The sequence below is a fragment of the Phoenix dactylifera genome, chromosome 6 (assembly GCF_051530095.1).
Source record: "Phoenix dactylifera cultivar Ajwa chromosome 6, Ajwa_hap1_PhDact_Kaust_v1.1, whole genome shotgun sequence".
Taxonomy (NCBI): Eukaryota; Viridiplantae; Streptophyta; class Magnoliopsida; order Arecales; family Arecaceae; genus Phoenix; species Phoenix dactylifera.
This window is the reverse complement of record NC_143195.1, coordinates 20,065,602-20,076,123: the sequence shown is the minus strand read 5'-3', so window position 1 is coordinate 20,076,123 and position 10,522 is coordinate 20,065,602. Positions and strand designations below refer to the sequence as shown.

Genomic DNA, 10,522 nt, shown 5'->3' with positions numbered 1-10,522 from the left:
CCGTAGGACCCGGCTGATGTAGTACAGAGGCTTCTGGAGCTTTGCCTCTTTCCGAACCAGCACCGCACTGACCGCGGTTGGGGAGACCGCCAGATAGAGGTAGAGCATCTCCCCTTCTTGCGGCTTGGACAGTAGGGGAGGAGACGCCAGGTATTCCTTGAGCTGGTCGAATGCTGCTTGACATTCGACCGTCCAGAGGAAGTCTTTCGGGCGTTTTAACACCTTGAAGAATGGTTGGCAGCGTTCGGCCGATTTTGCCACAAATCGTCCGAGCGCGGCGACCCTTCCAGCGAGCTCCTGAACTTCCTTTACTTTGGTCGGAGGGGACATACCTTGGATGGCCTTGATTTTGTCCGGGTTGGCTTCGATACCCCGCTGGTTGACAATGAAACCAAGGAACCTCCCGGCCGAAGCGCCAAAGGCGCACTTCGCTGGGTTCAGCTTCATGCGAAACTTCCATAAGGTGGTGAAAGTCTCCTCCAGATCCACGATGTGCTGGTCTGCCTGGCGGCTCTTCACCAGCATATCGTCCACGTACACCTCCATGTTCCGGCCGATTTGCTCTTTGAAGATTTTGTTGACGAGGCGCTGGTAAGTGGCGCCAGCATTCTTCAGACCGAAGGGCATTACCTTGTAGCAGTACAGCCCCCGGTCTGTTATAAAGGCAGTTTTCTCCTCGTCCTGTGGGGCCATCATTATCTGGTTGTAACCGGAGAAGGCGTCCATGAAAGACAGCAGCTGATATCCGGAAGTCGCGTCGACCAGTTGGTCTATCCGCGGAAGCGGAAAGCTATCCTTAGGGCACGCCTTGTTCAGGTCGGTATAGTCGACGCACATCCTCCACTTTCCGCTCGCCTTCCGGACAAGTACGACATTTGCCAGCCACTCGGGGTAACTCACCTCCCTTATGAATCCTGCCTCCAAGAGCTTGTCTACCTCCTGGTCGACCACCCGAATCCGATCCGGGGCACAGTGTCTCTTCTTCTGTTTCACTGGCCAGTGGGTCGGGTCGACGTTGAGGGCGTGAGAAATGACCTCCGGGTCGATCCCAGGTACATCGGCCGCCGACCAGGCAAAGACATCGGCATTGGCTCGGAGGAATTCCACTAACCGGGCCCGAGCTCCCGGGTCGAGATTGGCGCCGACCCGGACCGCCCGGTCCGGGCGGCCTTCCTCGAGGGGAACTTCGACCACACCCTCGGCCGGCTCCCCCTGCCGCAAGGCCCCCTCATCTCTGGCATCCAGGGACTCGACGCTTAGGGCTTCCGCGGGCTTCTTCCCTTTGAGGGTCGCTAGGAAACATTGCCGTGCGGTCGGTTGGTCGCCTCAGACCTCTCCGATCCCGACCGCCGTGGGGAACCGCATGAGCAAGTGGTACGTAGAGACCACCGCGCGAAGAGCGTTCAGCCCGGATCGTCCGAGGATAGCGTTGTAGGCTGAGGGAACACGGACGACCAAGAACCCGAGTCGCACCGTGGCTTCTGCGGGTGCGACGCCCGCAGTCACAGGCAGCTCAATGACACCTTCCGCCGGGACAGCGTCACCGGTGAATCCTATGAGGGGGGTGGATATTTTGTGCAACAATTGTCTGGACAAGCCCATCTTTTGGAAGGCCTCGTAAAACAAGATATCAGCTGAGCTTCCACTATCCACAAGAACACGCCTTACATCATAGTTTGCCATAGTGAGGGAGATCACCATGGCGTCATCGTGGGGGGTCTGAACCCCCTTTACATCCTCATCACAAAAGGTGATTACATTGCCGACCCTCTGCCTCTTTGCGACGGCCGCCCCTGACGCTTCCGTCGAGCCCCCTGCGTTCCTCACGGGCCGGGGGCAGCCCCCAGTGATAGTGTGGATCACGCCCGCAACGGGTCGATTCTGCTCCCGAGGCTCCGGAGGGGCCGGGTCGGCCGGACGCGGGTCTGCGGGGGGACGTCGGTCGCTCACATATCGACCGAGACGCCCCCGGCGGATGAGAGCCTCGATCTCGTCCCGAAGCTGGAAGCAGTCCTCCGTGTCGTGGCCGTGGTCTCGGTGGTACTCACAGTACGCCCGGGAGGGCCTCTTCCCAGGGATCCTCCGCATCTGTCTCGGGGCCGGGAGGTCCTCCCGCCCCTTGATCTCCATAAGGATCTGGGCCCGGGGAGTCAGGAGAGGGGTGTACCGGTTGAAACGTCGGGGCGGAGAACGAGGGCGTGGGGCGCCGTGGTTCTTCGCCGGCGACGGGCTTCTGCGCCGACGCTGAGGCGTCGGGCTCCTCCTCTGGCGTGCCTCTTTCCGCCTTTTCTTCCCAAGCTTTTGAGGGATCTCGGCGGCCTCCTTGCTCCGGTGGGCGGCCGCCTCCTCGGCGTCCGCATACTGGTTCACCCGGGACAACAGCTCTGGGAAGCTCCGCGGCAGGCGTTTGTCCAGGGAGAAGATGAGTCTGCCCTTCCGGAAGCCACGCTTCAGGGCTGAAAGAGCTACCTCCTGACTCAGGTTCCGGACCTCCAGCGTAGCCCTGTTGAAGCGGGTAAGATAATCCCGCAGGCTTTCTCCCTCGTTTTGCCGGACATCAAAGAGGGAGTCGGAGACCAGTCGCCGCCGGCTACTGACGGCGAAATGAGTGATGAAGAGGCGAGTGAACTGGTCGAAGGACCGGATTGAGTCAGCCTCCAGCCCGGCGAACCACGCCCTCGCCGGGCCACGGAGGGTTGCCGGGAAAGCCTTGCAGAGAAGGGGATCTGATGCTCCGTGGAGGAGCATAAGGGTCCTGAAACTCTCGACGTGATCCCGCGGGTCCGCCGCCCCGTCATAGGGCTCGATCGCCGGCATTTTGAACCCCGGCGGATTCGGGGTCCGCAGGATCCTCGAGGCGAGCGCCGGCTGGGAGGAGATCTCTAAGTCGGCGAAGGGATCTTTGGAATGGCCCTTCAGGACCTGGAGTTGTCGGTGGAGATCGTCCACCCGCCGGTCCAGGGAGCGCGACTGGTGGGTGGGAGACAAGGAGCGGCGAGAGGGGGACCGACTGGAGCGCGGGTTCCTCGAGGACTGGGGGGTCTGGGAACGCGCCCGGGCCCGCCTCTCGTACCCCGCGCAGCTCCGGTGGGAAGGTCCCGGCAGAATGGAGCGTGCTCGAGAATCCTCCTCGTGCCGGCGCTCCTCCCCATGGGAGAGGAAGGAGCGCGGGTTGAGGAGGACAGGCGAACGCTCAGGCAGCAGCGGCTCCTGAGCCCGCTGCGGCGCCCGGGACATCGCACCCTGCAGATTCTGCACCGCCTCCGCGAGGGTGCGAACCTGCTGGGCTAGCTGGTCGAACTGGGCGGCTTCGACCGTCTGAATGGGCGGTGGGGCGGTGGAGTGTTGCTGAGAGTGTGTTGGAGATGCAGCGGCCTCCCGGCCAGAGGCGCGAGAGGCCCCGTGACCGGAAGCATTGGAAGATCCACGACCACCTCGCCGTGCCATTACGATCGCTCTGAGATCCGGTTCCCTCCTTCTAGCGCCAACTGTTGCTGGGGGTCCAAACCGAGAACGATTGGCACAGCGGTGTGAACGGGGTTCCCTTTGAATTGCTTTGGTTGCGCTCCGCCCTCCGCCGGGAAACCTGCAAGCAAGCCTCGCACCACCACCAGGGTAGTGGGGGCCCTCCGACGATCAAGTCTGGGGAGATCGAAGGAGAAGGAGAAGGAGAGGTAGCAGGTAAGATGATACTCTGGAAAATCTTTCTTCCTCTCCCCCTTCCCCCCCCAGCCCCATATATATCAGGCTGGGGGATTTTTCTGGGGATTGGTCATCGTGTGGCACGATGGGGTTGCCACTGACGTGGCCGTTACTGGGCGTCGTGGGGCAGCGCTGGGTACGGCCATGGCAGGGCGTAGTGGAGCTCCGCTTTGTACGGCTGTTACAGGGGATCGTGGGGCAGCGCCGGATTCGGCCGTTGCAGGGAGTAGTGGAGCAGGGGGCCGCGGCGTGCCTCAGGGGAACAGTCTGTTGTTGTCAAGAGATTGCCGACCTGAGGTCGGATTGCTGGATCAAGGAGCAGCCGACTCGGGGTCGGGCTGCGGAGCCGAAGATATCCGACCCGAGGTCGGATTGCTGGATCAAGGGGCAGCCGTAGTCGGGGTCGGGCTGCGGAGCCGAAGATATCCGACCCGAGGTCGGATTGCTGGATCAAGGGGCAGCCGACTCGGGGTCGGGCTGCGGAGCCGAAGATATCCGACCCGAGGTCGGATTGCTGGATCAAGGGGCAGCCGTAGTCTTCCGGGGCGCGCGTGCCGGTCACGTGGGGCATGGTGGCTAAGTTCCCCCGTAACACTAACCATCTCCATATTATCGAACTTAATCTATTAATTAGTTTTTCTAAACTTCTAAAAATCATCTAAAATCACATCTGAAATTACACTGATAATTCATAGACCGCTTCCTGAGGAATCGACCTCGGACTCCCGAGTTTTACTACTTGTGCGATTCTCCTGCACTTGGGAGAGTAGTTTTGCGAAAGCATCAAGTTTTTGGCGCCGTTGCCAGGGAACGGCTGAATTATTAGTATATTTTCGGATTTAATTGGATATTTAGTCTAGGTAATTTTCAGCTTTTTAATTAAAAAAAAAATTGTATGCTAAAGTGGAATAGGGATGACACCGATCGATTGAGTCGTTCATTTTGAGATTCCTTCGCGGTATTTCGCACTCTATGAGATGGCTGATTTAAATGAAGATGCAGGGAGTCACCATGATCGAGAACGTGAACCCCCTATGACTTTGAGACATTACCTACAACCTACTAGAACTAGTCAGCCTTCATGCATGATTTTTCCTAATAATATAGGACATTTTGACATCAAACCAGGGGTAATTCAATTGCTACCAAAATTTCATAGATTAGAGTCTGAGAGTCCTTACCTTCATCTGAAAGACTTTGAAGAATTGAGCATCACATTTAGAGTGCCGAACGTCACCGAGGATGTCCTCAAGCTGACGTTGTTCCCTTTTTCTCTAAAGGATAAGGCCAAAACATGGTTAAACTCCTTGCGACCTAGATCAATAAGGACTTGGCAAGATATGCAGAGAGAATTTTTGAAAAAAAATTTTCCCACACAAAGGACCAACTTTCTGAAAAGACATATCAGCAATTTTCAATAAAAAGACAATGAAACTTTTTATGAATGTTGAAAGAAATTTAAAGACCTTCTTCTCTCATGCCCTCATCATGGGTTCGAAACTTGGAGAACTATTAGCTTCTTCTATGAAGGTTTATCTCCACAGTTGAAACAGTTTATAGAAACCATGTGCAATGGTAGATTTTTAGAAAAACAACCTGATGAGGTATGGGAGTATTTGGATTCTCTTGCTGAGACTGCCCAACTTTGGGATAACGGGGATAGAAACAATAAGTCTTTGCCTAAGCTTACTAGCTCTGGACAGGGAGGCCTTTACAACCTTAGAATTGAGGATGATCTTCATGCTAAAATGGTAGCCCTCACTAGGAAGGTAGAAGAAATTGAACTTAGAAAAGTTGAGCCTGTCAAGACCATAGAGCTCAGAAATGAGTGTTGTGGGATCTGCGACATGTCTGGTCATACTACTACAGATTGCCCCACCATACCGGCATTCAAGAAAGTCTTGCACGATCAAGCAAATGCTATGAACTCCTACCAGAAGCCTTATAATGATCCATTCTCAAATATCTATAATCCTGGTTAGAAGAATCATCCAAATTTTAGATAGAGAAACGATCATCCTCAACAGTCATACCATTCAACTCCTCCACCTGCACATCCTACTTTTGCATCACCTTCCTCTCAAAAGCCGAATATCGAAGATACCTTGCAATCTATACAATCTTTTCTACAAGATCAAGCCAGTATCAATGCTCAAAATACTCAAAATTTTGAAGATATAAGGAACCAACTGTCAATGTTGACTACCGTTCTAGGTACCCAGGAGAAGGGTAAGCTTCCAGCTCAACCCCAACCTAATCCACAAGTGCATGGTAGTAATAATACGGCTCCTTCTAGTTCGCATACAGAGCATGCAAAGAGCATCATGACTTTGTGTAATGGAAAAGTTATTGATCAGACCATTCCATTGAGACCACAGGTCACTTCTGATTCTGATGTGCTCAAAGCCGATGAAAAGGGCAAAGAAGAAGTTGAGGTCTCAACTTCTACTGAAAAAGTTGAATGCCCTGTTCCTCCACCTTTTCCACAACGGTTAAAGCTGTTGCAAAAGCTCGAACCTAATTCTGAAATTCTTGAGCTTTTTAAGCAAATAAAGATCAACATACCTCTTCTTGATGCAATCAAACAAGTACCCTCATACGCCAAATTTTTGAAGGATTTGTGTACTGTCAAGCGCCGATTAAATGTTAAGAAGAAGGCATTTTTAACTGAAAATATGAGTGCTATTTTGCAGTACAATATCCTCCCTAAATATAAGGATCTAGGTTGCCCAACCATCTCATGCATCATAGGCGACTTTAGAATAGAGAGAGCATTGTTAGATTTAGGGGCGAGTGTGAATTTGTTGCCATATTCTGTATATGAGCAACTTGGTTTAAGTGAGTTGAAGCCAACCTCCATCACTTTGCAATTAGCTGATAGGTCAATCAAGATCCCGAGGAGGTTACAAGTTTGATAATGGTTATGACCTCACAGAAAAGCAATGAAGTTGGGTCTCCTATCATTGTCAAATTGGGACTGTAACTTTGCAATAACACAAAACCACACACATCTTAAGGAAACAAACATCCTGCCATGCATAACTTCATAGAGACAATAGTTACTTTAAAATGAAGTCATCCACTCCTAATGTCTATTAATTGTTAATTAGCAAATTTCTTCAGCAAAGGTCTCGATTTAGATACATTACAATACATAATAGCATCAACTTGAAGGTAAAATGTTACAGTTCTAAGTTAAGCTACAGATGTGTCATTCTTATAGAACTTCCATTTTATCATACATAAATGCCAAGATGACTTAAGAGATATAAACATCTTTTAAGTTCCAAACCTTCCCTATATTATTTCTTTACCTCATAGCCTCGTTAACTTAGGCTTACAAGCCTACAACTTCCAGTAATTCAAATAAAAACAGGACATAACGAAATAAAACAACTAATCTCACCTCAATACCACGAATCTCGGCACCTTCTGCAAGAAAGAGAGTCATATGGCTAGTGAGGTTGAACGGCGCCGTAAGCCAGACTCCAGGCGGCACATTGAGCTGCCCGCCGCCCCTCCTTCCGAGCCTCGCGATCGCCGCCACCGCGCGCTCAAACGCCTCAGTATTCCGCGTCACTCCATCCCCAACCCCACCAAAATCCGTTATATTGTAGGACACCGGCCGGAGCTTCGGCGCCGCCACTACCGGCAGCGCCCGCCGGAAGAACCGGATCCCGTCGACGGAGCTGCTCTGCCATAGGAACACCGTCGCGAATCCCACGATCCAGAGCACCAAAAAGAGGGTCCTGTGGGTCGAGAAGAACCCCGGCAGCCACCGCCGGAGTTTGTGGAAGGAGAACATCCCAATCTCCACAATTATCCCAATCAACCCCCGCCAATCCAAACAAAAACACAAATTAACAAAACATAAAAAAGAAAAAATCACCGGATCTTCGGAAATTCTCTACCAAAAGAGGTGAAATTTAGGTCGACGTAAAGATCTCGGAACCAAGGCCTTCGATTTAGTCAACTTATCTTGGTTTCCATTTATTCAGATGATCGTGCCATCAGAGGCACTCGCCCGCGTTCGCACTAAGGATTGGCATCATTATAGCTGGAAGATGATCTTGAGCTACCAGCCTGAGTCGGGCCCCGGACTAGTCCAATTGAGTCTGCTTCATTTTATTTTCTGCATTTTACTTTTATTTGATCTAGTCAATTTGGTCATTTACTTTTAATCAAGTCAATTTGGTCAGTTGTTTTGTTATTAAACAAGTCAATTGAGTTAGCTGTTAAGTCATATAATTAGGTCGAGTGATTGGATCGATTTTTGTATGCAATCAATCAATTGACTAAATCGAAGGCCTTGGTTTCTTCACCCGAACCACGAGGTTCTCTTCGGCCTGGCCGGTAGATTTCAGCACTGGCTCAATCACCATCGCCATCTTCAAACCGTCAAAAGCCTTTTGACAAGCTTCAGACTAGTTCTAACCCCGATCCTTCTTCATGTTAAGTTATGTAATTAGGTCGAGTGATTGGATCGATTTTTGTATGTAATCAATCAATTGACTTAGTCAATTGATTGAGTTGATGTAAGGGTCCAAATTTGGTATGTAGTTAATTGATTGATCTGATGTAAGGCCTATATAAAGACCATCCCTCTCGTGAATTAAGGTATTGAAGAATTGAATAAAATTGGCCTCTCTTTCTCCTCCTTTCTCCTCTTCTCTTTTTCTCCCTTCTCCTCCTCTTTTCTTCTTTCTCTTCTTTCTCTATTCTCCCTGCAGTTGTCCTCCATCAGCTGGACTAGGGCTAGGGCCAAGCCCAATTGCGCAGGGTAGACCCAGGGCCAGCGTGCGCGGGATGCGAGCCCGGCCCATTGAAACGGGCTAGAAGCTTGTCCAAGCGGAGGACAGGCTGTAGGCCGGCGGATCGAGGGCTGGCTTGCCTGGCATCGGTGCCCTCCATGCTAGCCATGCCAGGCGAGGCTGCGGCACACCAAAAGGCGACTGGTGGAGCTTTCGGAGCCGGAACCTTTCGCCGACGATCCTGGGGGGCCTGCGGAATTCCAGCTACGCCACCGAGGGCGGCGATGGAGGTGGCGGCCGGCAGCGTGCTCCAGAAGCTCCACGTGTTTCGGAGAGAGCGTCATGAAGGAGCCCCAGGCATGCGAGGCGACCAGCTTGGGCGATGCCCCGATGGGGGTGGCACTAGGCTTCAAGATGGTGGTGATCGGCAGGGAGGACGCCCGCCCTTTCTCAATGGGGATCTTCAAGAGGAAGTTTATATGCAACCTCCTCCTGGCTATAATCATCCATCTTAGAAAGTCTATAATTTCGACAAGCTCTATATGGCCTCAAGCAGGTAGCTCGAGCTTAGTTTGCCAAGTTTAGTGCCACTATTGGTAATTTTGGATTCTTTTTTTTTTTGCTTTAAAAGAAGAGGAAGGGGGAGGAAGGGACAAGCCCACCCTCGCGTAGCAACCCCGACCACTAGGCCCCCACCCCGCCAGGAGAATGTTCGATGCGGGTAGACCGAGTCGTGTGTTGGGCACCCCGACCTATTTTACTCATACCCTCCCCACCCGTGGGCCGGCTCGGTTATCCGATCCGACCCTCCATGTGAGTACGTCACACTTGGCACCACCCAGGCTACTAGCCGACCAGTAGCGCTTCCAGACCCCGTGTCCAGGCGTGGGGCATCCGGTCCCCGAATTTAATCGACGCCTGCGCGTTTCGAATCTGGAACCACTTGGTTGGAAGCAAACGCCCCGTTCCAACTGGGCTACTACCTTGGGCATGGGGCATCCTCTTTCAGCCCTTATGACTTAGCTCTTTTTTATTCGCAAGTCTGACAAAGGCACTATTATCATTTTATTCTATGTTGATGATATGATAATCATCGAGGATGATATTGTAGGATTTCAGACCTTAAGCACTTCGATTTCGTCATCAAGGATCAGCAGGCTAGACTAGTAGTTGCCGGGGGTCGACGTATCTTTGATCAGTTCGTCACTGGCGCTGAGGTCAAAGCTGCATTGGAGGGGTCTCCTACGCCAGACGGGTGTTGGGGGCAGATCGCATCCTACTTGAGGGAGACTCTGCTACGGTGATTGAGGGGATCATGGGCCCCAGGGGTGACGTCAGGGAGATGCGGCTGATTCACGACATTCGCCGACTCTTAGGCAAATACGTAGCCTTCTAGGCTACCCATGGTTCAGAGAGGCCAACAGCGCTGCAGATTGGGTGGCATCTCATGCAGCTCATCACTTTGGAGATTTTATCTGGGAGACCCACGACTCTGTTTTGTCTTCCTTTCTTTCTATTCTAGTATCTGACTTTTTGGGTTGGGCTCACACTACGTGTGTGTAAACTACTGACGTAACCAAAAAAAAAAAAAAAAAAGAGGATCTTGGACCTCCAAAGTTCTAAACTCTTAGCGACTGTATGGTTCTTTTAAGCAACTAGAGGATCCATTTGGTCTAAACTCTTGCTCATACACCTTGAACCATGGTTCGTGGGTAACATTAGTCTAGGTTCAAAATCAGCTCAAGTAGCTATCAATCTCCTACTTTCCAAATACATTGAATAAAAAAGCAGACAAGTATGTTTATTGAAGTGCACGTCGCCAATTCTAAGCGCAACAAAGTCAACAATGGCTTCAGCGAGAAAGTTACTCAATGGGGACTTCAAAGCTTTCTTTTGTTTCATCACTTGGTCCTACACTATAATTGCTGCTTACCGGATTGCCGAGTCTCTTGTCATGTCATTGAACCTCTTTCGTTACGGTCAAGAACACGAGGCCCTAGATTGTAGAATACACGGAGCTAAAAAGCATGGCTAACTCTGACGGTAATCCGTCGATTTTTCAAATTGGA

General features: G+C 51.5%; 1 protein-coding gene and 1 non-coding gene across 2 annotated transcripts; both read right to left on the bottom strand.

The window, feature by feature from the left end:
- Positions 1-5,088: 5,088 nt before the first annotated feature.
- LOC113462070 (small nucleolar RNA R71) lies at positions 5,089-5,197 on the bottom strand. The gene has a single exon (XR_003384296.1). It is a non-coding gene; the product is annotated as a small nucleolar RNA R71 (small nucleolar RNA).
- Positions 5,198-7,039: 1,842 nt separating this feature from the next.
- LOC148703138 (uncharacterized) lies at positions 7,040-7,507 on the bottom strand. Its single transcript, XM_088723294.2, has one exon. The coding sequence runs from the start codon at positions 7,505-7,507 to the stop codon at positions 7,040-7,042; it is 468 nt and encodes a 155-aa protein (XP_088579420.2).
- Positions 7,508-10,522: the final 3,015 nt, after the last annotated feature.

What these genes read in the sequence shown, in the direction of transcription:
- LOC148703138 (XM_088723294.2), bottom strand. Translation starts at nt 7,507, where the DNA reads ATGTTCTCCTTCCACAAACTCCGGCGGTGGCTGCCGGGGTTCTTCTCG.